At 48.8% G+C, this 26,628-nt stretch overlaps 1 protein-coding gene across 2 annotated transcripts in view; it reads left to right on the forward strand.

Annotated features, from left to right (window-relative positions):
* B4GALT7 (beta-1,4-galactosyltransferase 7) overlaps positions 1 to 26,628 on the forward strand; it is a 103,890-nt gene that overhangs the window by 35,612 nt on the left and 41,650 nt on the right. For both annotated transcript variants that reach the window (XM_086931810.1, XM_086931811.1), the window contains exon 2: positions 24,273 to 24,623. In XM_086931810.1, the coding sequence (XP_086787936.1) occupies positions 24,273 to 24,623 (351 nt within the window). The remainder of the gene's footprint in view (positions 1 to 24,272; positions 24,624 to 26,628) is intronic.

Below are 26,628 nucleotides of genomic sequence, written 5' to 3' on the forward strand. Positions count from 1 at the left end.
GCGCTGTGGAGAAGAGGCTAGTCTAATAGAGAGGAAAAAGCCACAGGCCAAGCTAATCTCAGAGAACTATTTAGCAAACAGGTGAGTTTTGAGAAGACTCCTAAACCTGGTTTCGGATTGTTCCATCCTCAGACATAACGGGAGTTCATTCCAGTTTTGCGCAGCTAGAAGGCGAAATGAGCGGCCACCCATTCTTGCTTTCTTAATCCTAGGGATTTCAAGCTGCCCTCCGACATCTTGAATGCATACCGCAGTTCTGCCTGCTTGGTCTCACAAATGCAGTGCTACCCATAAGGTCACCGATAGGTGAACAGGTTAATTTTTGCTCATAGACAGTTGACGATCAGTTGGAAATCGGCTGAGGCACAGACGTAAACAGATGGTGGAAGGAAGTGACTAAGTAGGCAGTTTGTGAGAGAGAGGCAATGAGGAGGATAGAGGGGTATGTAGAATACCAGTCCTACTGGCATGGGCTGCGATATTACTGACCCGCCCTAAATTGGATCTCCAGGGGAGGGCTGTGGTGGAGGAGGGTTCATCGGGGATTCCCTTATGGCCAGAGCCTCACCCCCAGAGTGGCATAGTGATGCAGAAACCCCATAGTCAGAGGAATTTCCTGAACAAGGGAAAAAAGAAAAAAAATTGCCTGCACAATACCATACTATAAAATGAAAGACCATTCCATACCATACAATACTGTGCAATTACAGACCTTACCATATCATACTATCCAATCAAGGCACCCTCACTTCCCTTTACCTCTACCCTTCCCTGAGCCCTCAAGTGAACCACACCTTCCTTTAGCTCTACCTACTCGGAACTTATGTTACCCTCACCTTCTTTTACCTCTACTCAATACTGAATCCTCAACTGACACTCCCCTCTTTACCTCTACCTACAGTTGAGCCCTCAAGTCACATTCCATTCCCTTTATCCACCCCTGTATCCTCAAGTCACTTCACCTCCCTTTACCCACACTTAGCCCCCAAGTCATCCTCACCTCCCTATATCACTACCTTGAAGTCAAACTCCGCTCCCTTTAACTCTACCCACCCCTGAACCCTCAAGTCACTCTCCCCTCCTTTTACCTCTGCTTACCCCTGGATCCTCCAGTCATCCTCACCTCCCTTTACCCACCCCTTAACCCTAAAGTCGCCCTTACCTTCCTTCACCCCATTGATCCCCATACCTTGAAATCACTTCTTACATAACATAAAAAGTATATTATTTAAACAAAATCCTTATCTGAAAGGTAAAGGTACAAATACTTACCTGCGTAGTGAAGACTGCATGGTAAATGCCCTGCATGGTAAAGATTGTGAGTCTGTTTCTCCTCAGGCAGGACACAAATGTTTTGGGGGCACTGTCATTTATTTTATGCCGTTCAGTATGGCACTTTGCCGCTTTGACAGTTTGTGCCCTCCCACACCCTATACTTTAGGTCTCACCTGGGAGAGATTACGCGCTGTTGCTTGGGAGACATTTAATTTACTAAGGGGTCTTAAAGCCCACCCAATTGTCTCCCATTGGTTAGCTTTATAGTCACTCTTGTTTCCTTGCTTATCTTTGGTCAGCAAATACTGGCTTCACTTCTTCTAATGTTTATCCATGCCGTGGAGCATGTCCCAAGTGCTGCTTCCTTTGCCCAGTGTCCTTCCCCTGCTCTAAGCTTTCAGAGGTACTTTGTATTTCCTTGTCCCTCCTTCCTTCCTGCCACCCTCCTGCATTGTTGCTTACCCTGCCCTTCACCTTCCTCCGTCGTCGTTGCTTGTCAAGTATGTTCCTCCCTAGTTGCTAGCCCCAATTGTTTCTCTTTGTTGCTTTCCCACTCCTGTCCCACCAGAAATAACAAGCATTTGCAATGCAATAGGTCTTGCGTTTACGCGAGTTTAAGCACTTGGCATAGTAAATGACAATGCCTTTTTATTTATGTTTTAAAAAGCAAAACATAAATAAAAGGCCTCATCATTTACAATGACAACAGCTCTAACTCGCCTAAATGCAAGACCAATTGCACTCTGTACCTGCATTACTTTGTGTTTCAAACCCTTTCCGGATGCCAAATGTAACTAGCCTGAAGCTCATTGTTGCACTGTTTCCAGATCTCTACTTGGATGTAAACTGACGCAGTTCTCTACCTCTCGATTTTGTAAAATGCCCGACACCTGACTCTCGCCTCTCGTTAACACACCTGTATGGGAGTGGAGGTCCCAGCCCTGCTAGCCTGCGGCCCCTCGTTGCCCCTCAGGCGTTGCATGCTGAACGCATTCCTTCAACCCACTATCTCTGGTCATAAAAGTACAATTTTCCGTCTCCCCACCAGAATAAGAAGTGTAAGAAACAACTGTTGTGTGTGATGTAATCTGATCTGTTCGATGAAGTCCCATCTACCCCCCAGAAGCACGTCTTTTAACCATATTGGAACAGGCACTGTAAGCCGGGCACTTTTTAGGTTTTGCCTGGCGAAAGCTGCGCTCTGCGAAGCTTTTTCGCGCAGGCGAAAACCTAATGAGAACTGTAGTGTGGTTTGGGATCGGCCCTCGTCCTTTATTGGCTGGCTCCATAAATGGAGTATAGCCATTGGACGACGGGCCTGTCCGTCAATGCCGGACCAGATTCGGGGGCGTTCCCGAGATTCTTTGGCTTTTGCCGACGTCACGCGACGTCAGCCAAAAGCCGGGAACGCCCCCGAATCTGTAATGGCATTGCCGGCACCCGCCTTCCTGCTCCGGTGTCTCCCGCCGTCCGTGTCCTCTCCCGCCCCCCTCCCCCCGTCCCTCTTGATGAACAGCCGGCATTGCCGGCACCCGCCTTCCTGCTGTAAGGGTGAGCCGAGGTGCATTTAATAAAATTACTGTTTTCGGCGCTACAGTCACCGTTGCAATGAGCGATCTTTTACTCACGCTGTATTCTGGGCCCACGTCGGCATTTCCTGGTCTCTCGCGCATGTTTGCTGGTCGGCGGCTGCCTCACAACACGTTCCTTGTTTTTTAAAATATATTTATAATATTTATCCCGCCAGCGGGGACGTCCCCCGAGCCTGCGCGAGTTTACAAAGTACACGTGCAGTTTTGCCGGAACCCGCCTTCCTGCTCCGGTGTCTCCCGCCGTCCGTGTCCTCTCCCGCCCCCCTCCCCCCGTCCCTCTTGATGAACAGCCGGCATTGCCGGCACCCGCCTTCCTGCTGTAAGGGTGAGCCGAGGTGCATTTAATAAAATTACTGTTTTCGGCGCTACAGTCACCGTTGCATGATGAACAGCCGGCATTGCCGGCAGCCGCCTTCCTGCTGTAAGGGTGAGCCGAGGTGCATTTAATAAAATTACTGTTTTCGGCGCTACAGTCACCGTTGCAATGAGCGATCTTTTACTCACGCTGTATTCTGGGCCCACGTCGGCATTTCCTGGTCTCTCGCGCATGTTTGCTGGTCGGCGGCTGCCTCACAACAAGTTCCTTGTTTTTTTAAATACATTTATAATATTTATCCCGCCAGCGGGGACGTCCCCCGAGCCTGCGCGAGTTTACAAAGTACACGTGCAGTTTTGCCGGAACCCGCCTTCCTGCTCCGGTGTCTCCCGCCGTCCGTGTCCTCTCCCGCCCCCCTCCCCCCGTCCCTCTTGATGAACAGCCGGCATTGCCGGCACCCGCCTTCCTGCTGTAAGGGTGAGCCGAGGTGCATTTAATAAAATTACTGTTTTCGGCGCTACAGTCACCGTTGCATGATGAACAGCCGGCATTGCCGGCACCCGCCTTCCTGCTGTAAGGGTGAGCCGAGGTGCATTTAATAAAATTACTGTTTTCGGCGCTACAGTCACCGTTGCATGATGAACAGCCGGCATTGCCGGCACCCGCCTTCCTGCTGTAAGGGTGAGCCGAGGTGCATTTAATAAAATTACTGTTTTCGGCGCTACAGTCACCGTTGCAATGAGCGATCTTTCACTCACGCTGTATTCTGGGCCCACGTCGGCATTTCCTGGTCTCTCGCGCATGTTTGCTGGTCGGCGGCTGCCTCACAACACGTTCCATGTCGATCCGCTCTCCCCGCCTCCCTCTCCCCTCCCACTGCAGATCCCCGCCTCCCTCTCCCCTCCCACAGCAGATCCCCGCCTCCCGAGCCGCAGCCGGTCCCGATGCCGTTGTAACACGGCCTCCGCTCTCCCCCTCCCCTCCTACAGCAGATCCCCGCCTCCCTCTCCAGGTGAGTGTCTACTTTATTTGGGAAACACCACAGTGAGTGCTGTTTTATTATTCTTGCGCCGTTCCCGCTCCCGCTGTCCGTTTGCGCCCCCCCCCCCCCCCATCCGTCCGTGTACCGCCAGCGCTATGCTGCAACTTCCCACTTCCCACTTCGTACGTGTTCCACGAGGCGTTTTGTCTTGGAAGTAGCAGCTGCTTTTTTCTTTTCAGATAAAAAGTGTGCAAGGTGACAGGCACATCAGAGGCTGCACAAGGGATAAGTGAAACGTGTACACGAAGGATTTGGAAAATGAACACTGTTTCTGGGCAGAAAAAGAGAAACTTTGTATTACAGCCCTTGTCCGAAAAAGAAGAAATTATTTGACTTTAGACGTTAGGGAGGCTGCCTGAGGTACAGGGCGGCTGAGTGGCAGATGGCATTTCACCGAAATTACCTTTTGTCCTTGCCACGTGCCAGGAGGCACCTCACTTTATTTGTGTGAACACGTGCACACTTGGACTGCTATAGACACGTCGTTTTTCAATCAGATTTTTATTTTATTTTAAAAGGAACATGACCATTAATTTTTGCTATGTTCCATCCTGGTGGGGTCCTAATGTCATACTTTTCATCCCATCTACGCTAATAGCATGAATATGACGTTTGGGAAATTGCAGAGTGTAGTTTATAGTTTTAGATTAAAATAGCTTCCCCTGTGTCCAGAACATGCACTGTGCGCTGTTGTACCAAAACTCCGGAAATGGGATATTCTATTAAAAGATCTCCAGTGTATGTTTGTTGTTGCCCTTTGTTTTGGTTTTCGCTTGATAAATGCGGAACTACATGTGGCAAAAAACAAACGGATAGCTAAGATGAGGTCGGTTAATAGGCAAGAAGACTGAGGGATGTAAGCGTTCAGCACTGACGTGTGGTGGTATAGTATTCAGCCTGCTATGGAATGATTGCATTGCAGCGCATGAAGGAATATTTTATATCTCAAAAGAACTCTGAAATCATGGCACATTAAAGTACATATTCCGTAGATGCATTGTATATAAAAATCGGTTAGTTCGTTTTTTCCTGTGCATCAGGCGCTCTTAATGTTTTAGCCGGCACTCAAAATGCAAACCAAACATTCTGGCTTTGCCAAGGCTTCTTTTGTCTTTGTCAACATGTGCGCCGCCCTCTTGCTCGGCACGCGCGGGGATAGTTCGTGACCGCTCGGGGGGTCCTCTCCCTGTGAATCCGTCACTGCTGTCAGCGCCCAGGCGTGGGGTGATGCTGTTGCCAGGATACCTTTAAATCCAGGGCTGGTAAATCTGTGCAGCCTTCTCGACAGTGGTATTGATTAGAGGGTTTGAACTGTGACCTTTCTCCTCATTGACTGCACCATGACCACCTCTGCACAAGTCATTTAGCAGGAACTTGAGGCGCAAAAATGAGCATGGTTAAACCTGAATATGGGATAAATGTCATTATGGGTGCATGGTGTACAATTAAAAATATGGAATATGGTCTCTTTTTTAAAACCGCTCATTTGTGGTATGATAACTGAAGTGAAATAGTCTTGCAAAACAGGGTTCCCTTGATGCTTTGTTGAGATGCTTGATAAACGTACGTTGTCGTCTTAGACACACCGGGGCTCCAGGGTGTGTGTGTATGTGACTGCTCCAGAGTGTGTGTGTATGTGACTGTTCCAGTGTGTGTGTGTGTGTGTGTGTATGTGACTGCTCCAGTGTGTGTGTGTGTGTGTGTGTGTGTGACTGCTCCAGTATGTGTATGTCACTGCTCCAGTGTGTGTGTGCGTGTGTGTCTGCCCCAGGGTGTGTGCGTGTGTGACTGCTCCAGGGTGTGTGTGTGCGCGTGTGTGACTGCTCCAGGGTGTGTGTGTGTGTGTGTGTGTGGGACTGCTCCAGGGTGTGTGTGTGTGTGTGTGTGTGACTGCCCCAGGGTGTGTGTGTATGTGACTGCCTCAGAGTGTGTGTGTATGTGACTGCCCCAGAGTGTGTGTGTGTATGTGACTGCTCCAGTGTGTGTGTGTGTGACTGCTCCAGTGTGTGTGTGTGAGTGCTCCAGAGTGTGTGTGTGTGTGACTGCTCCAGAGTGTGTGTGTGTGTGACTGCTCCAGAGTGTGTGTGTGTGACTGCTCCAGTGTGTGTGTGTGTGTGACTGCTCCAGAGTGTGTGTGTGTGTGACTGCTCTGGGTGTGTGTGTGTGTGTGTGTGTGTGTGGGGGGGGGGGGGGGGGGGGGCTCTCTTCTGCCCTCACTCTCCCCTATGCCCCAGCCGTCCCCTCTCTCGTTTCCCCTCTATTTCCTCGTTGGTTCCTCGCTCTGCCTTTCCCTCTCGTTCTTCTCCTCGCACCCTGACCAGCTCAACCTCCTCCATTCGCCGTCCCTCCTGCCCGCTCACCGTTGTCCTCACACACCCCTCTCCACTTAGTATGCCCCCTCCTTTCCTTTCTCCCTCCCATCCTCTCACATCCTCCATTGATACATTGTACTCGCCCTATCTTTCTTTTGCTTTCCTCTTCCAAATCTACCGCTTGTGTTTAAAATGTATATTGCCTGTCCACCTCCTGCCCCTTTCCTGTACCCCCCGAACTATCGCCTTCTCTCCCTTTCATTTCACCCTTCCAGACTCTTCCCCATTTCTCTCTCTGTCCCCCATTTCTCTCTCTGTCCCCCATTTCTCTCTCTGTCCCCCATTTCTCTCTCTGTCACCCATTTCTCTCTCTGTCACCCATTTCTCTCTCTGTCACCCATTTCTCTCTCCTATTTCCCATTTCTCTCTCTCTCTCCCCCTTTCTCTCTCTCTCTCCCCCCTTCTCTCTCTCTCTCCCCCCTTCTCTCTCTCTCTCCCCCTTCTCTCTCTCTCTCCCCCTTCTCTCTCTCTCTCCCCCTTCTCTCTCTCTCTCCCCCTTCTCTCTCTCTCTCTCCCCCCTTCTCTCTCTCTCTCTCCCCCCTTCTCTCTCTCTCTCCCCCCTTCTCTCTCTCATCCCCCCTTCTCTCTCTCCCTCCCCTCTCTCTCTCCTCCACTTCTCTCTATCTCCGCCCCTTCTCTCTATCTCATGTTCCTGTGACCCATGGCGTTGGCTGCAGGTGGGTTGGCACAACTCCTGTCAGAGAAGTGTCTCAATCCTGCTGTGGATTAGGGGCACGTGCCCCTGCTTGGTCCATGGTGAGGTGCTTTTTACACAGAAAAAGGTGTCTCTGTTAAACCGTAGTTTGAGAGTATTTTTAGTTATTGTGTTTTCTTATTGTACAAAACGAATCATGGTGGAACCGGGAATCTTATGCCAGAGCATCCCGGAAAACCCAAAAAGTGAAAGTGAAAAAAACATTTTGGAGAAAAATCACGTGATGTCACAGAAATCGCTTCATCTCTTAGTGGTGTTTAATGTAGGTGCATTTACAAACCCCAGCCCTCACATAAGGTGTCTGAAATGACTCAGACCTGGCAGATTCTCTTGATGCCCATGAGCAACAGTAAAGAGCATGTTCACAGCTGAAGAGTGACCACTTCACCATTCATCCCTTTGTGCCTGCAGACAGAGCTGAATACTTCACCTTTCACCACTTTGCATCTGCAAACAGAGCTGACCACTTCACCAGCTGAGCATCATTTGCATAAGCGTCATTGACACCCCATACTACCGATTTTTTAATTACATATGGTTTCCACAATTACTTAAAGTACGTATGTTGTGATCGGTAGTCTGTCACCTGCTATACATTCCACCATACAGTTTAAGATACTTTTTGGTATTTGTATTCATCCATTTACACCCTTTTACGTTAAAATAGCTATAGCTTTACTGTATAGTTGCTATAAAAGCTTATAATATGGTATAGTGGGCACTTAAAAAAAAATATCACTCCACTGCTAACAAAGCATGAATAAAAAACATTGCCATTTACAATGCCAGTAGCTCCAACTCCAACAAATGTGAGACCTATTGCAATGTAAACAACAATGCCATTTATTTAGAAGTAAAAAAAAAAAAAGAAATGTCATGAGCAATGCCAATAGCTCTAACTTTTCCAAAGGCGAAACCATTGCATTGTAAATGCTTGTTAATCTTTTTACGGGACAGTTGTCTGCAAACTCAGGCTTAAGCCCGACGCCACCCGCACTTCTTTCCGGGCTATGTGAGCAAAATGCACTGAATATAGAGTACAGACAGTGCAAGTAATATTACACGAGGCTGGAGACCTTGTCTCATCAGCCTTATTTATCGGACTTCTTTAGCTCAGCAATCATGTTTTAATTATCCTGACATGATCTCTTGCACTGCGGTCTTCAAGGCCATAGTGTTTTGCCTTCCCTTTATTCACATAATTCTATTGATCCGCCAGTTTCAGCTGCATTTTGCTCCCCTATGATTATTGCTGTCCCTGAGCAGTTCTTAACCAATTTTCGCAATGAGCATTAAAACACAGGGGGCTCTGCTGTGCATTTCTCGGTTTCACAACTATTAGGTATGCGTGAACTAAATCATTCTCTTTTATAAAAAATCATTGACAATTTTAAAAAAAACGGAAACCCTCTGTCTCGTCCGCCTGCAGGCTCTGTTCTGGAGTCGGGAAAACAACCCAACAGTGAAAGCTAAACCAGTGCAGCGCTGGTGAAACAGGCGCCGCGCTGACAAATAGCTGGTATAAATAATATTAGTCCATAAATAATGTCTTTTATTTTTTATTTCTGTCCCGGGGGTGCCGGGTTGGAAGGGGTGTCGACCACCTGAGGGGGAGTTGGTGGGTCAAATAGAAACACAGGTGCCTTCAATGAGGGTTTCAGTGAAGGCTTTATTGGAATATACGTCTTTTTCATGTAACAAAAGATGGGGACTTCAGTCTCTATGTAAGGGGTTCCTTCGAGATGCCTTGTGGTCTTGGCGGTGTTCTTCAAGGGGGGGGCGTCTCTGCACAGAGGTCCTCGCGTTGTATACCGTAAAGAGAAAATGAAAAGAAACACGAGTCACATCCAGTACTCGGGGAAGTGCGATAAGGGCCGGGAGTGAGGGAACACAACCAGTGCGAAGTGCTCAAACCCAAGCGGGCGACGATTTTGCTCCCTTGAGGCGGATCACGGTCAAGTGAGCCCACGCTGCTAACCGTTGGTTCACTCCTGACCTCAAGGAGAAGAAACTGGCCGCACGGAGAGCCGAGCGAGCATGGAGAAGAGCATACTGCCCCGCCCAAAAAATCACTTATCTATCTGTCCTTAAGATATATAAGCAAGGTATCCTGGATGCCAAGACCATATTCTACTCCAACAGGATACTGGCAGCGGAGTCAACCTAAAGAAATCTTCGCCACTGTGCACGAACTTGCTCCATCCAACAGAGCTACGGCCTCGATTCCCCCCCCTCCCAATCCCTCAACGATTTTTTCGTGGAAAAGGTCGCAAAGATCAAGGCTAATATCCCTCTTCCATCCCCCACATTTACTAACCCCTCTCCCCCCGCTACCCTTTCCAAATTAACTTCCATTCCCCCCCTGACCAAAGCCTCTCTCCTCCCTCTGCTTCAAAGGGTGAAGTCAGGTTCCCCCCTGGACTTTGCCCCTGCTCATATCCTGCGAGAAATCTTCCTAGCATGCCCTACTCCACCCCTCACACTTCTAAATGATTCACTCAGCAATGGAGTGGTTCCCACTCCCCACAAATTTGCGGCTGTCATTCCTATTTTAAAAAAGGCTGGCGCCGACCCCTCATCCCCTTCTAACTATCGACCCATCTCCCTCCTGCCTTACTTGGGTAAGGTCTTAGAAACTTATGTTACCAGCATCCTGAGCACCCACGTGGAAGCGAATCACTGCCTCTCCTCCCGTCAGGCGGGCTTTCGGCCCCTCCACTCTACGGAGAAGGTGGTGATCTCAGTGATGGACAGTCTACGCGAGGGCATTGATACCAATCTCCCGCAGGCCCTCATCCTTTTAGATCTGTCCGCCGCTTTTGACACGGTGGACCATTCCATCCTCCTTACCCGTGTCAGGGCGGCGGGCATAGAGGGCCTAGCCTTCGCATGGCTCGAGTCCTTCCTGAGCGACAGGGCTCAGGCGGTCCATCTAGCTGGTTTCACTGCTGCCTCCCGTAAGGTTGTGTGCGGGGTTCCCCAGGGTTCCTCACTTTCCCCTCTTTTGTTTAATTTATACATCTATCCCCTCATTTTTATGTTGCAGCAGCTTGAGGTCACGGTGTTTAATTACGCAGATGACCTCCAGCTAATTTTCAACCTTTCTCACTCCCCCTTATCCTTTCAGAATGTCCAATCAGTTATGTTGTTCATTCAGGACTGGATGAACTGCAACCACCTCAAGCTCAACCCGGACAAGACGGAGTTAGTCTTGACCGGAGGTGGTTGCAGCCCCTGGTCCCCGTCCCACTGGCCCCTTTCACTTGGTGCCCCTCCCCTCCCTGTTCCCAAAGTCAAAACCCTCGGTATCCTCCTTAGTCCCCTACTTTCTGTCCACTCACAGGTTAGTTCTGTTGTTTCCTCCTGTTTTTTCTCCCTCAGAACAATCAGGAAGATTTCCCGCTTTTCTTCCCTTCCTGCTCTAAAGATCATAGTGATGGCAATGGTGCTTTCGCGCCTTGATTATGGCAACATTATCTATAATGGCGCGCCGGCCTATGCTATTCACCGACTGCAACTAGTGCAGAACCAGGCCGCCCGCCTGATCCATGGCCTGCCTAAATTCCATCGTGCCACTCCTCTATTGCAGGCACTACACTGGCTGCCGGTGAAAGAGCGAGCCCTGTTTAAGCTTGGTTGCCTTACTTTTCAGGCCAAAATGGGCACCGCTCCAGAGTTCATTTGTTCTGCCATTAAGCCTTACACACCGGGCAGAGAGCTTCGCTCCACCCATATGGCACTTCTGACCATATCCCGATTTAAAAAGAAGAAGGCTGGTGGAACAAAATTTGCGGTTCTCGCTCCTGTGTTTTGGAACTCCCTCCCTGTGGCACTCCGCACCACATCCTCTTATACACAGTTCCGAAGAAGTCTTAAAACCCTGCTCTTTTCCCGAGCTTTCGCTGCCTAACTGCCTCTGCTTTTGCTGTTACCTCGCAATCTGAAAAGCGCCATGAAACCGCGTGGTATAAGCGCGCTATACAAATGTTTTTAAATTCAAATTCAAATTCAAACTTATAAAAGGACGTGCCTAGGAGTGCTTGTGCTCAGGGTGAGGGTTTCTCTTACTGGGTTTTACACTGGGGGCTGCCTCCGCCTCCCAACCCAACCCGCGACCTGGCCCCGTACCTCTCGAAGCCACGCTCCTCCCGTGGGCGCGTGGCAGGGCGAAGCGTCCAACCGTTGGCCTCCTGGCTTGTCGTCCTCGTGCTCTACGCGTCCTGGACCTCGTCCTGCTTCCTCCTCGATGTTTTCCGCCGGGGAATCGCCGTCCGTCTTCGTGCGTGAACTTCCGCCTTTTGTCGTCATCAGGGGCGGAGTCTCGTACTCCTGATCCTCTGCCTTAAAGGAGCCGAACGTGTCAACCTCGTCTGGCCAGTCTTTCTCGGTGTCCTCTGGGTCCTCGTACCAAGTACGGGTTTGGGGCTGTGGGTAAAATGTGCAGGGTGAAAGGGGGGTGGCGGACCACCAGTCCTCGGGTGGAATAGACTCCCGCTTGTTGGACCCGTGACACACCTCCCCCCCCTGGCTTCTCCCGTTAGGGGAGAGGGAACACACAGGAAAGGAAGTCCGCGTTACCATTGTCCTTCCCTTTTCGGTGTTGAATCGTAAAGGAGTATGGCTGCAAGGATAGAAACCACCTCAAAACGCGGGGGTTGTGACTGCTATTTTGATGTATCCATTTCAGGGGGGCATGATCTGTATGTAGGATGAATGGTTTGCCTTCCAAGTAATACCTTAATTTCTCTATGGCTCATTTTATAGCCAAGGCCTCCCTCTCTATGGTGGAGTATCTGCACTCCCTGGGGAATAGCTTCCTACTCACATATAGAATAGGATGTTCAACCCCCTCTTTGTTGATTTGGGACAACACTGCTCCTATCCCCTGATTGGAAGCGTCGGTGGCTAGCAAGAATGGTTTACTATGATCGGGAGACACCAGAACGGGAGCAGTAGTCCTGGTGGTTTTCAGGGTTTGGAAAGCCTGCAAGGTGTCTGCGGAGGGGTGACTAAATTCCTGATTCTTGGTATCTTTTCTGAGCATGTTGGTTAAGGGGGCAGCTAACTCAGCAAAACAGGGAATGAATCGTCGATAGTATCCGACCAATCCAAGGAAAGCTCGTAGGTCTCTTTTGGAGCTGGGAAACAGGACTGCAGCTATCGCCCTCACTTTCTCACTCTGGGGAGCAATGGTTCCCTCGCCTAGTACGTATCCCAGGTAGTTCACACTCTGGAAAGCGGCTCGTGATTTCTTTGCGTTGATATGGAGTCCTGCTCTTCGTAGGGCTGTAAGAATGGTTTGCAAATGCCGGAGATGCTCCTCCCACTCTTGACTGTAGATGACTATGTCATCTAAGTAAGCCGAGCTAAAGCTGGTGTAAGGCTGTAAAACCCGGTTCATCAGGCGTTGAAACGTCGCGGGGGCTCCATGCAGGCCGAATGGAAGAACTGTGAACTCAAATGCCCCGTTGTCTGTCACGAAGGCAGTTTTCTTCCTATCTTCCTCACAAAGTGGCACCTGCCAATACCCCTTCGTGAGGTCGATGGTCGTGATGTATTTGGCATCGCCAATTTTCTCGATCAAATCATCGACCCTAGGGATAGGGTAGGTATCAAAGTGAGAGACTGCGTTTAGGGCTCGAAAGTCCATACAGAACTGTTTAGTTCTGTCCGGTTTAGGAATCATGACAATTGGTGAGGACCAATGGCTCTGGGAGGGCCGGATGACCCCCAACTTGAGCATGTCCTGGACTTCCTGACGTACAGCCTCTTTCCGTGCTGCAGGAATTCTGTATGGTCTCTGTTTTACTACTTCTCCTGGAATTGTTTCGATACGATGTTCTGCTAGATCAGTTCTTCCAGGCAAGTCTGAAAACACGTCCGCATACGGCTTCAACGTTTCTGTTAAGTCCTTCTTCTCTTTGGTAGTTAACGCCGGGTTCACTACCAGCTGTTCCAGTGTGGAGGTGTTCGTGACACTAGTCAGTCACACGAAACGGTCTGCTCTGGGTACCGGTCCCAACCACTCCTTCAAGAGGTTAATGTGATAGGTTTGGGATTTGGTGGGTGATAGACTTAGTCTAAAGGTGGTCTTTCAAACTGATTCAATAACTCGATAGGGGCCTTGCCACTCGTTTTTGTTCTTGTTAGTGAGAGACGGGAACAACACGAGAGCCCACTTTCCTACTTCTAAGGTCCTCAACCTCTTTCCCTTGTCGTAGGTTTTTTTGTATCGCTCCTGTTGGTGATCCATAGAGGAATAGGCTAGTTCTCTGAGCTTGCCTAGTCTGGTTCTTAGCTGAGTGGTGTATTCCAGCATGCTCTTCTGATCTTGGGGCACCTCGTTTTCCCACATCTCTTTAGTGATGTCTAGGAGACTCCTGGGTAGTCTTCCATACAGAAGCTCAAAGGAAGAACATCCCAGACTGCTTTGCTTCTGTGCCCGTATAACATACAGGGCAATAGGTAGGAGTCGGTCCCAGGTGGGTCCCTCGGCAGTCAGCATTTTCTTCAGAGTTTGCTTAAGCGTCTGGTTGTACCTCTCCACTAAACCATCAGTTTGTGGATGATACACTGATGTTTTCAGGTGTTTGATATCCAAAGAGGCACAAACCTCTTTCATGAGTTTTGATGTAAACGGGGTCCCCTGGTACGTCAGCACTTCTTTGGGAAACCCAACGCGTGAAAACAATTCCACGAATTTTTCGGCAATGGCTGCTGTGGTGGTGGTTCGCAAGGGAAAAGCTTCTACGAACCGAGTCGCGTAGTCGATTATCACCAATGCATACAAATGTCCACGACCTGTCTTTGGCAAGGGCCCAATTAGATCCATGCCGACTCGCTCGAACGGTACCCCTATGATGGGCATCCTTTGTAAGGGAGCGGCCGGGTGTCGGTGTGTGTTTCGCCTTTGGCAAACTTCGCACTGAGCACAGAACTCCTGTACATTTTTATAGATCCCTGGCCAAAAGAAATTCCTCAAGATGCTGTCTGTGGTTTTCTCCTTGCCCGCATGGCCGGCCATTAAATGGGCATGAGCGAAAAAGAGCACCTGTTCCCTAAAGGACCGGGGCACCAACAGTTGCAGTTCTCCCTCGGATCTGGCTTGCCTGTACAATAAATTGTTCCTAATCAGGAACCGAGGGTATGTCTGTGAGGCCAGATCATCAGAGTTGTGGGCGGACTCCCATGCGTGGAACAGGGTTCTATCTTCTCCCTGAGCAAAGCGAAAGCTCCTGTCTATAACCCAGGGTTCTGGTGATAAATAAGATGGAACGTTCTCCCTATTCCCTGGTCTGGATAGGTATTCCCTAAAGAGAGACAGGAACTCGGGATTGTCTGTTCCTAAGATCATATCTTCAGGTAGGGAATCCACCACCCCCACCCGGACTGTACACGGATCTCTGTCTGGTAGAGTGATTGTGATAGAAGCAACTGGGTAGGGTTTCACATCCCCGTGAACGCATCGAATGTATACGGGATTCTGGGGATTCATCTGCTCAGAAGTGACGAAACGCGTCTGTATGACGGATTGTCGGCACCCTGAGTCTAATAGGGCTTTTAGTTTACAACCATTCATCCACATACTCACGTAGAACATGCTGCCCATTTCCGCTGAGTACATCACTGTCCGAGGAAGATAACCGACTTCCATTGGTTCCTCTTGGTTCTTTCTTTTGGGGCACATTCTAGCTATGTGGCCCCATTCCCCACACTCAAAGCATTGGGGTCCTTTTGTCATAGGAGCCATCAGTCCTGTAGGTTTGAATATTCTGGGAACCTCTGGTACTACTTTAGGTCCTTTGTCCATCTTTGAGGGAGGTAGTGTCTTGGATGACTTTTCCTGCTCCGATGGAGTGGTCTTAGGTTGGGCTCGGGCGTACTGCGAAGCCATTTCTATCGCTTGCTCTACCGTAATTCCGACATGTTGTCGTAGCCATCTTTGGGTGGCATAAGGCAATGCCTCCATAAATTGTTCTAGGTAGATCTTATGCAGAATGTCCTCTTTAGAGCAAACGTCTGGGCGTAGCCACTTGTCGGCCGCCATCTTTAACCTAAAGAACAGGGTCTTAGGATTCTCCCCTTGTACCCCTCTTTCTTTTCGGAAGCATACTCTATAGGCCTCCTGGTCCAGGCCTAAGTGATCCAAAATGACCATTTTAATGGTCGCATATGGGGTTGTCCCTAGGGGGTTAGCTGCTTGATACGCTGATTGTGCTTCAGCTGTAAGAAGGGGAGCTAGAAAAAACGGCCATTTCTCTTCGGGCCAGCTCATGGCCCGAGCTGCCCTCTCAAAGTTCAACAGAAATGCGTCGGGGTCTTCACCGGGCACATATTTCTGGAGTGCCATTCCTGGGGGTGGGGGGGGGGGGGGGGGGCTGTGTACACGAACCTCGCCGGTAGAGGACTGGGGAACGGAAGGTAGAGACTTGATGCCTTCTACGTGTGCAGGTATCGTCTTCGTGAAGAGTTCCCTGTCCGCCTGGGCCATTGTCAGCTGGCTTTCCACGGCCCATTCAAGCTTTTCTTGCCCCTTAATGAGGTGGTCGATAAGGGCCTCCATCTTGTCCAAACCGATGGATGGTGTTGGGGATCCCACTTCTGACACCAGTTGTCCCGGGGGTGCCGGGTTGGAAGGGTTGTCGACCACCTGAGGGGGAGTTGGTGGGTCAAATAGAAACACAGGTGCCTTCAATAAGGGTTTCAGTGAAGGCTTTATTGGAATATACGTCTTTTTCATGTAACAAAAGATGGGGACTTCAGTCTCTGTGTAAGGGGTTCCTTCGAGATGCCTTGTGGTCTTGGCGGTGTTCTTCAAGGGGGGGCGTCTCTGCACAGAGGTCCTCGCGTTGTATACCGTAAAGAGAAAATGAAAAGAAACACGAGTCACATCCAGTACTCGGGGAAGTGCGATAAGGGCCGGGAGTGAGGGAACACAACCAGTGCGAAGTGCTCAAACTTATAAAAGGACGTGCCTAGGAGTGCTCTTGCTCAGGGTGAGGGTTTCTCTTACTGGGTTTTACACTGGGAGCTGCCTCCGCCTCCCAACCCAACCCGCGACCCGGCCCCGTACCTCTCGAAGCCACGCTCCTCCCGTGGGCGCGTGGCAGGGCGAAGCGTCCAACCGTTGGCCTCCTGGCTTGTCGTCCTCGTGCTCTACGCGTCCTGGACCTCGTCCTGCTTCCTCCTCGATGTTCTCCGCCGGGGAATCGCCGTCCGTCTTCGTGCGTGACCTTCCGCCTTTTGTCGTCATCAGGGGCGGAGTCTCGTACTCCCGATCCTCTGCCTTAAAGGAGCCGAACGCGTCAACCTCGTCTGGCCAGTCTTTCTCGGTGTCCTCGGGGTCCTCGTACCAAGTACGGGTTTGGGGCTGTGGGTAAAATGTGCAGGGTGAAAGGGGGGTGGCGGACCACCAGCCCTCGGGTGGAATAGACTCCCGCTTGTTGGACCCGTGACAATTTCATAAAGTTTGCTTTTCATTCTGCCATTGTACCAATGGCAGAATGGAACGGAAAGTGGGACGGAAAGTGAAAGTACACGATGCGCGTGTGACCCCGCGGTGGGAGAGTGTAAAGCAAACGAGACGCCATGCGTGCGCACATCGCGCGGCGGTGGTGTCCTGCTGCCTGGAAGATGGCAAGAGTTTGCTGCGGCCTAAAGGAAAAAAAGAAAAAAAAGTAACGCCTACCTGCTGTGGGGAGACATCCTGCGGAACAAAAGCTGGCCCTGGACGCGGGCCGACTGGGCCGGCGCCTGGGACAGAGATGCCCGTGCACGCGCTGGAGGCTGCGAGGTGTGCTGGGACGATCACCCTGCTGCTGATAGACGGTGAGGGCACGCGAGACTGCTTGCGCGAGCTGGGCGGGCCAGTGTCATGGCCTGGGGGCCCTAAGTGCGCTGCTGCCTGATAAATAATGCAACACCTTGGCTGAATTGGGGACTACGCTGCAAAATCCTGCCCTCCCGCTAGGCCGATAGTGAACATAAGTGGATGCTAGCGCGTGTTCATGCGCGCGTCCACATTTCCAGTCCGTCTCTTGCGCGTGCCCATCTCTTGTCTCGCATGAGAGGCAACTCAGTAACAATAGTTCTCGCTGGCGACCGCGCTTTGGGCTGCGTCCGCCAGGCGAGACCTAAAAATGCCCAATTGTCATGCCAATGTGTGTCAAGATGCTACAAAGATGCAAAGGGCACTGTGTCCCCTACTCCGCATGGCCTTTTTGGTGGTGTCTTCATGTGAGGCCAAAACCTCGAACTTTAGCGTGGATGTAAAATAATTCAACAGTTTTTTTGGGTGAAGGCAGAGAATAATCCCATACTAAGAAAACGGATCATTGCCCCTCGCAGTCGGCGCTTGCCTCGTCATAGCACTTATTTTTACCTAACTTTCAGTTATGCTGCACAGCAGCCGCACTGCAGTACAATATGACTAAAAGAAATTGACAAAGCTGTAGCTCTCCCGTAGGTGAGACATATTTGCTTTCCCAATGCTTGTTTCATCTGCATTTCTGAGCCATCAAAGCATTCCGATGGATATCTTACTTGTACCTGTGTTGAAAATAGACCCCCCTTAGCAGAAGTGAATGAAACTTAATGACATATCAATTGTACTGTAGCATATTTCTTCTAAAACTTTTATTTGTTTTTACCTACTGACACCGTAAGACCTATTCCAAACGATACAGCACATAGTGAGGGTTTTTTAATCCACCAGCATTTGTTTGGCTTTCTTGGCTAGCTGAGTTCAGTGGCTTTCTTTCCTCTTTTTGCTTTTGTCCCACCACTGCAGCAAACCTTGTGTATCGGTGTCTTGAACGGATGCATTGTAGCCTTCCTCCATGTTCGATTTGGGGGTCTCTAGTTGGCAGAGGTTGGTACCTTTTGACCAAATAGGGACCCTTGTTTCTAGTCCGGGTAAGAGGTCACACTTCCAAAATAACCCCTGCTTGTCCACTTGGTAGCTTGGCACGAGAAGACAGGATCATCTCAGAAGCAGGATGTAAAGCATTTGTGAACACACATACAGTAATACAGTGAAAACACTACAGATGGACACCACACAGGTTTAAAAAAATAAGTAATCTTTACTAGACTTGACACAAGACCAAACTACAAAAATCCACAATACTATAATCCAAATAAGTCTTTAAAATAGTGGAAATAGCTTAGTTCACATTAGATTGTAAATACAAATCTTTACTCTCACAGTACCTGGGATGCGTAACGCAAAACAATCAAAAGGGTTGCAGGGAAGGTGACGCATCAGTTCCTTACACTCAGGGGAGTGGATGTGTTGGTTCCTTACAGCTGCGCAGGGGAATTGATGCTCGCTTCCTTACTGTGTGGGAAGGTGATGCGTCGGTTTCATACTGCGATCCGTTGCGATGACGCTTTGGTGCGATGCGACAAAATGGTGTCTTGGTTAAGGTGCGACAATGTAGATGCAATGCGTGCACGCCCGCCGGGCGTGCGGCGACTCGATGATCTTCTGAGCCGCGACAGGCCCTGCGACACACTACTCCGGTAATGCGACAACGACCTCTGCGGTGACAGCACACTTCTCCGGTGATGTGAATCGCTTCGGCGATGCGATGGTGACAGAGGCGCGCTTACTCGGCAATGCGATGGCGACACTCTTCTCGTCGTTGAGCCGCGCTTCCATCTCCCAGCGACACAGTCTCTCAGAAGGCCCAGCACAACAGCAGGTACTTCAATTCCCAGCAAGGGAATTCAGGGGGGTGCTGGGGTGAAGTCTTGTATCCCTGAGACTTCAAGCAGGAGGCAAGCACAGTTCAAGCCCTTGGATATTCTTCTTCATGATGATGAAAGCACACTCAGTCCTTTTTCTCCTTTCTTTGGCAATGAAGTAACCATTGCAGGCCAACCCCCAAACGCACAGCACAGGGGTAGTCTCCTCCTTCAGCTTCTCTGGTTCTTCTCCTCAGCAAAGGGTCGTCTTCCCAGAAGTAATCTAAAGTTCTGGGGTCTGGGTCCCCCTTTTAAGAGAGTGTCTGTACCTAGTCCAAACCAGTTCTGGGTGCATCCTGCCAGTGCACAGCTTCTTCCTTTGTCAGTGTGTGCCTAGGTCATCAGACACCCCACGGGAGGTGTAGCCAGCATTGTGGAAGGCAGGCAGAGCCCTATTCAGGCCGAGGTGCTGCTCCTCCCACCACTCCTCATGCAGATGGGTCTATTCAGCCTTGTGCTGACTCACCCTGTCTCCGGGAGCCACCCCAACCCCTGTGACTCACAAACCAGACAAGGAATACACAACCTAGCACAGGCGGGCTTGGATGGTTAGGCAAGAAAAGACCTACTTTCTAAAAGTGGTATTTTCAAACACAGAACGTTAAAACCAACTTCACTAAAAGATGTATTTTATCATTCTGAGTTCAGGCATACTAAACTCGAATTTCTACCTAGTTCCCTGAGTCAGTTAGGATTATAAGATGTTATAATCAAACAGCCCATTCTGGCCTATGGGAACAGGTAGCCTTGCAATAGTGAAAAACGAAATTGGCTGTAATTCACTACCAGGACATCCTACACACATCAGGGCACGTCCTACCTTTCACATACAATGCACCCTGCCCTTGAGCCTACCTTAAGGGTGACTAACATGCAGAAATGGGAAGGTTTAGGGACTGGCAAGTGGGTGCACTTGCCAAGTCGACATGGCAACCCCAGGCTGCACACAGGCTCTGCAATGGCAGGCCTTAGCCATAGGTTACAAGCTGCTGCGGTGGGTGGCACAATCATGGAGTCATTAATCACTTGCATCAATTTAACATAGGGAGCACTTGCACTGTGGCACTGAACAGCAGTGGCACAGTGCCCAAAGCATGTAGACCAGCAAAACATATAGCAAAAACACAGGAGGCAACAGCAAAACATGGAAGAGAGACCCACACCAATGGTGCCAGGTCTAATACTCCGCTAACATCGGGAAACCTTTCTTTTTTAAGTTGTATTTTAAAACTCCATGTGCTCCGCACGGTTCTCCTCACTCTTTATCCCTCCTGCTTCTTCCCACCACCCATTCCCTCTTTCATTGCTGACCATGCCTATCCTATCCTGGCCTCGTTGTTATTGCATCTTTTGCATTTCTATTTTTAATTCCCTTTCCAGGGTCTGGCAGCTACACATTACTTCTGGGCTGCTCACTTCTCCACGGTTGCACTTGTTTTTTGTATTTGAGGGTCCAGAAGCTGCACACTGCTTTGGGGCTGCTCACTTTTCTGTTAGCTTGGATACATGTGCATATCTTATCTTAATGTATCATTCAAAATGGCCATCTGCATTCGGATAGATAAATTAGTAATACAGGATAACAAACCAATTACAAGATGGCCACATATGCACACATCTGCAACACTTTTTGTTATACTATGGATAATTTTTTCATAGATTTCACCCCCACTTTTGACCATTTGCAACAATGCAGAAACCGGGGAATGTTTTATTACCCTATATAATAGCCGTCCAAGTAGGCTGCTATGTGATGCAGGACATGCAAATGCAAGGCAACCTTGCTTTATCTTAAGCTCCATGAAAAAATATCCAAGATGGTCACCTTGCATGTGCACACATGCATCTGCAAAATAATCATCTTGAAAGGCTTTTTCATGACGTTTAAAAAAAAAAGCATTCCGAGATGGCCACCATGCATGCTGGCCACCATGCATGCACCATAGCCAGTAGCCATACGTGAAGGGCAGATCTTGTTGTCTTCGCCAGTTTTTTTAATAGTATTACTATGTGCAAAAAGATGTTTTTCTTTTTAAAGGCTAATCGTATGAGGTATATTAAATGTATTGAATATCCTTTAATAAACTCAGTTTAAGAAAAAATAGGGGTCCATCGGTCATATTCATTTTTTTTTTTTTTTTAAATTTTTTTTCCATGCCTTCTATTGTATGACTGGTGCGTCTGTGTGTAGTTTAGTGCCTGCTATGACTTCTGTGTCTGTACAACGTGTGAGTGAAGTTGGTGGCGTTGGATGACTTGGGTGTCTTTTTCTATGCAGAATATTACCTCTGCATCATTACTGCATCCATTTATGTGCAATTAATGCCTTTGGCATTACATGTGTTTTTTATTGTATGTGGACAGTGATACATCTGCGTCTTGTGCGTGTTTTTAGGTCTCGCCTAGACGAAAGCAAAGCGAAGCTTTGCTGTCTAGGGAGAAAACTAATGTTGTCACTTTCCAGGGAATGTGGACTGCAGACTGTGACGAGCTTGTCCTCCTGGAGATTGTAGCTCGTGAGCGCGCACGTCGCCGTGCCTGATATTCCCATGCACAGAAAGGCTCCCGCACGCATGCGCACATACACACACTGCATACACACACACACACACCCCCCTTAAAGAAAGGCTCACGCATGCATGCGCACATACACACACTGCATACACACACACACACGCACCCCCCCTTAAACAGACACACGCGCAGACAGACACACGCACGCACAGACACACGCACGCACAGACACACTGCAACCGAGACACGCGCACACCCCACCCCCACTCACCCCACCCCCACTCACCCCTCCTCTCCCTCAACACACTCACCTGTTCTGGCGGTGCTCGGCGGCGGTTCTGGCTCTCGGGCGGCGGTAGCGCTTTGCGGGGCTCTCTCACCACATGAGAGCCCAGCCTTCCCCATGCGCCCGGCCGCTCTTCACCCGGTCCCCCATCTCGGGACCGGGACTCGATCAGGAGCCCTCGGGGCTCCTCGGACAGTGGCTTTTCTCTCGCGCCGCGATGGGGGCGGGACTTCCGGTTTTGGCCGGCTGCCCAACCGCTTCCGGGTCGTCGCAGGCAGCGCGGCGGCCCGGCGGGACCTTGAAGAAACTCGAGGGTCAGGCTGGTTTAGTTTGAGCTTGTATAACGTGTAGATTCCAGTTACAAACTTGCATCTTTATTTTTTATGCGTGTGTTGTGATTGACAGCCAAGTGCCTCCTGGCAAGGGACTGGGGGGGGAGCAATGCCAACGTCCTCGTACTTTTGTAGACCAGGGGTCATCGCGCTCCGGGAGTGGGTCGAGAGGTAAAAACAGGATCGTCATATGTATTTCTTTCGCGCCACGCACGATTGAAGTGTCGGCAGAACTGTATGATCACCGCCTTCAACTCAGTAAGAGGGGCGTGGAGTGGCCATCGTTATGTTCAAAATAGCAGGCACAGGACACGGCAAGTCTTCACCCAAATTTCAACAACTCTTACTCTCGCACAAACAAGTGACAATAATCCCAATATGGCTACACAGCACCTTCCCCTATTGTTTACCCAGTTGCTAACTACATTCTCCTCAAAACTATACGCCCCTCCTCCAACACTCTCCCCTCCTATAGTTGGGCTTTCTTCCTCTTCAGAACCCCTCCGCCCTCCTTCCTTACTTCCGGGAGAGCCGTCCGGTCACGGCAACAGAGGCTGAAGACAATACAAAGATCTCCATGTTCAGGCTACAACTCTAGTTGAATCTCCAGAGTTTGGCAGGGACTCGGGCTCGTCCGATTCGCATGCTATAAGGGTGGCAGATTTCTTTCCCCTTGTACACCCGGGGCAGTAAATGTAATCCCTTATAGAGCTGCACACCGCAGTAGTAGTAACTGAAAAACTAGTTCGCCCTGCGCGTGCCACGCTCCTGAGTCACAACCCTGGTAGCCTCTAGCCGCCATGACAGCCCCCTGCCGGCTTCAGTACCTCGATGACCTAGACCCATTTGTCTGCACCAATTTCCCGGAGCCGCGGCGGCCGCTGGTGCACAACCTGTTGCTGAGCGCCGCCCTGAGTGAGCAAATCCCAGGACTGCACCGGCTTCTACAAGCTCCACTAAAGGTATTTTGGGCTGTAGACGGACGGGGAACTGGTACTCAAACTATTGGTAGGAGAGTGGGTACTGCGAGCAATGGTGGACATGTGAAGGTATTTGGAACTACACTAATCGGCCTAAAACACTGGGGTCAGGGAGTATCCTATTGTATCCCTGGGACGTCCTGGGATATGAACCGTAGCCTGGGGTTAAAAGGGAAGGTTTCTGGAGGGAGGTGGCAGAGAGGGTATTTTATTTATTTATTTATTTTATGCGTTTTTATATAGCGCAGACTTCATCCGAAGGTGTCCGAGCGCTTCACGATAGGAACAGTAGTGAAACATGAGGAAAAATCACAAGTCCGCATGTTACAAGAGCAAACGTTACGTTACATAAGGCAATGGTGACAATTGTGCATGTATCAAGAGCAAACAGAATACAAGAAGTGGCAAACGATACGTTACAAGAGGAAAAAAGTGATGTGTGTATGTTATAAAAGAGTACAAAGTACAAATAGAGGTACAATACTGCACTAAATGGCAGATACTCAAAATACTGGCTAAGGGCAGAGGTGCAACTAGAGTCCAATTTCGGGGGGGGTGGGGGGTCTAATATAAATTTCAGGGGGGGGGCTAATTCTTCCAGCAATATGCAAAGTGAAGATTCGGCTGCGGTAAGACTGCGCCAGACCCCAACAGCTCAACAAAATAGCATTTGTAATGCAATAGGTCTCGGAGTTATGCGAGTTTAAGCTATTGGCATTAAATACCAATGCCTTTTACTTATGTTTTAAAAACAAAAATAAAAGGCATTGTCATTTGCAATGTTAATTGTCAATAACAAATGCCTTTTATATTTTACAGAAAAAAAAGAAAAAAAGTAATTTACAATGTCAATAGCTCAAAATAATGTCATTGCCAGACCTATTGCATTGTAAATGCTTGTTTTTAAAGCTGTCCCTCTATTATAACGTGTGAGTGCGTGCATACAGGGAAAGACATTTCTGTATGTTAATCATCCATATGTTTGTATTCAGTGCTCCTTGGGTGATGACTGCATCTATGTGGTTTTCCCATTGTAGACTTCTTTGATTCCACAGTTGACCTCTACCATCACATAACTTTCCATTTTGTTTTTAATGCAGGTCGCACCGCCTCATGGGGATGCTGTCTCGAAAATTCACCATTCTAAGGCTGTTCTTTCTCTGCCTGTTCCTGGCCTTCATATCCATGCTGTGGCTTCAGTTTAGCTGCTCCTCTGATGTTAGCCGGCGAGCTCAGGAAACTCAGGCTATGGATCCAAAACCCTGCCCCCATGAACACATTGCCAACTCTGAGGAGGATTCCTCCTGGGGCCCCCACAAACTGGCACTTGTGGTGCCGTTCAGGGAACGTTTTGAGGAGCTTCTGAGCTTTGTGCCCCACATGCATGAATACTTGACCAAGAAGAAGATTCGACATCGCATCTTTGTGGTCAACCAGGTGGATCATTTCAGGTATGATGTTTGCTCGGCATGGGTATAGTAAAGTGTTGCTATAAGCAGCTGCATCAAGTGTGGAAAACATCTTCGGGCCGCATGCACAACAGTCGACACCAATGGACCACTGTTTTACTTTATCTTGGTTGAGATCAATGTATCAAACACACAAAATGTGATGGAAGGAATGCTTTCAAATAGTCTAACGACTGGCAATCGATCTGGGTAGGATACCAACCCATTCTCTTTGCCTACCTTGCCACCTCAGATTAAAGCCAGCCATTTGCAAATCGGCCTTGGCTCTTCTCCAATGGAAAGCGACCAGCCCAAACTGCCAAGTCATGTCTGAACCGGAACACAAGCAACCCAACTCCAGTTTCAGTTTATTAGGGCCTCTACAGTCAGATACAGTTTAGTTCCCATGGCACAGTGAGCACAAGACACAAGTCTGGGTAAAACTTGGTCAGTTAGGGCGTTATACCATACACACAAAAGATGACTGGAGGAATGCTTGCAAATAATCTAGCTACTGGCAAACACTAGGGGTAGCATTCAAACCCATCATTTGTTTTACCAACCATGCCACTGGAACCAAGCTCCACTTGAGTAAATAGGCCCAAATATGCTGAAACTAATCTTGGGTTGCTTGCGTTCGGTTCAGAGAGGGCCTGGCTTGGCAGTTCGGGCTAGGTTGTTCTACTGGAACAGGATCAAGGGTGATTTGTATATGGCTGGGTGTAATTTAAAGTGGCAAGGTGGCCAAATAACATTTTCTTTCGCTACCTTGAGCAATTGCCAGTGTTGGTTGACTACTTGCATGCATTCCTCTCATCTCCTTTCGTGTTTTTGATGGCAATGTATGTAAAGGAAAACAAAAGACATCTATTCGGGTTAGTTGTTAACGTCAAGTCTGTACTTCACATAGCAGACAGAGGCCTGCTAATGGTTTAAATTGAAAGATTTGGCATTGAACAAGAACCTGTTAGATTTGGAAATGTGGTAAAATACAAACCGGTTAAAGTTGCTACCCTTTTGAAGAAGCGAGATTAGAAACCTGCACTGGATAAAGGCCAAAGTTGTCCAATTGGAATCTCTGGCAGATACCCTCCTAATAAAAGAACTAAGAGCACACATACTTTATATTAAAGTTCTAATGAAGCAGTTACATTAGATAGATTGCAAAGGGGGGCCAAATTAAATTGTATGCTTCGTGTTTTTATGTCAAAGCAAATAATTTAGCCATAAACTCACAAAAATAATGATCAATTTTGGAGATTTGATTCCTCAAAGTTGTAAGATATATAATTATTCTGTTAGTTGTATATGGTCGCCAGCCAGTGGTACTGGCTCTACACATTAATTAAAATTAGAACAGAAAGCTTTAGAAGGGTGAAAAGGTTCAATTGTTTCTTTGTGGTTCTTCTCGGCAGACTATTCCAAGAGTTTATGAAGCTAATGTGGCTTCACTCCTTCGGAAAATGCTTCACTAGTTCAAAGTTTTTGAGACTAAGGTTTGAGACTAAGGTTTGGCAAATATCTTGAAATTGCTTCAAGGCAACTCCTTTCTCAGCAATGTATTGTGAATTTGATCTAGTGCCTATCAGGTACACAGCCAGAACACAGTACATGTCTTGTCTTAAGCACATGGCAAATGGCTCACAACAAGCGATTGCCAGAGTTGCCTCTAAAGAGAATTTTATCCATCTTCTATTGCGGAAGGGTCATGATCGGGAACTGATGGGCTAGATGCCTGTATGTTTATCATTAGAGAGGGGGGGGGGTGGCTAACTAAAGGTTTGTAGGAAGTGATGGTTGGCCAAATATCTTTAATGAATTGGGAAAACCGAGGCCTACGTTTGTACAATAAGATTGTGGAGAAGGGTGAGTGCTCACTTTATATAAAACCAGTAGTTAAAACAAAATGTTAGCAGTACTTTTGAGTCCTGTTGAGTTATTTAGGGTCTTGGGAGTATGGTAGATTATGAAATAAAGGCAAAAGTGTATGACTAACATACTGCTTTTT

The sequence above is a fragment of the Lissotriton vulgaris genome, chromosome 7 (assembly GCF_964263255.1).
Source record: "Lissotriton vulgaris chromosome 7, aLisVul1.2, whole genome shotgun sequence".
NCBI lineage: Eukaryota > Metazoa > Chordata > Amphibia > Caudata > Salamandridae > Lissotriton > Lissotriton vulgaris.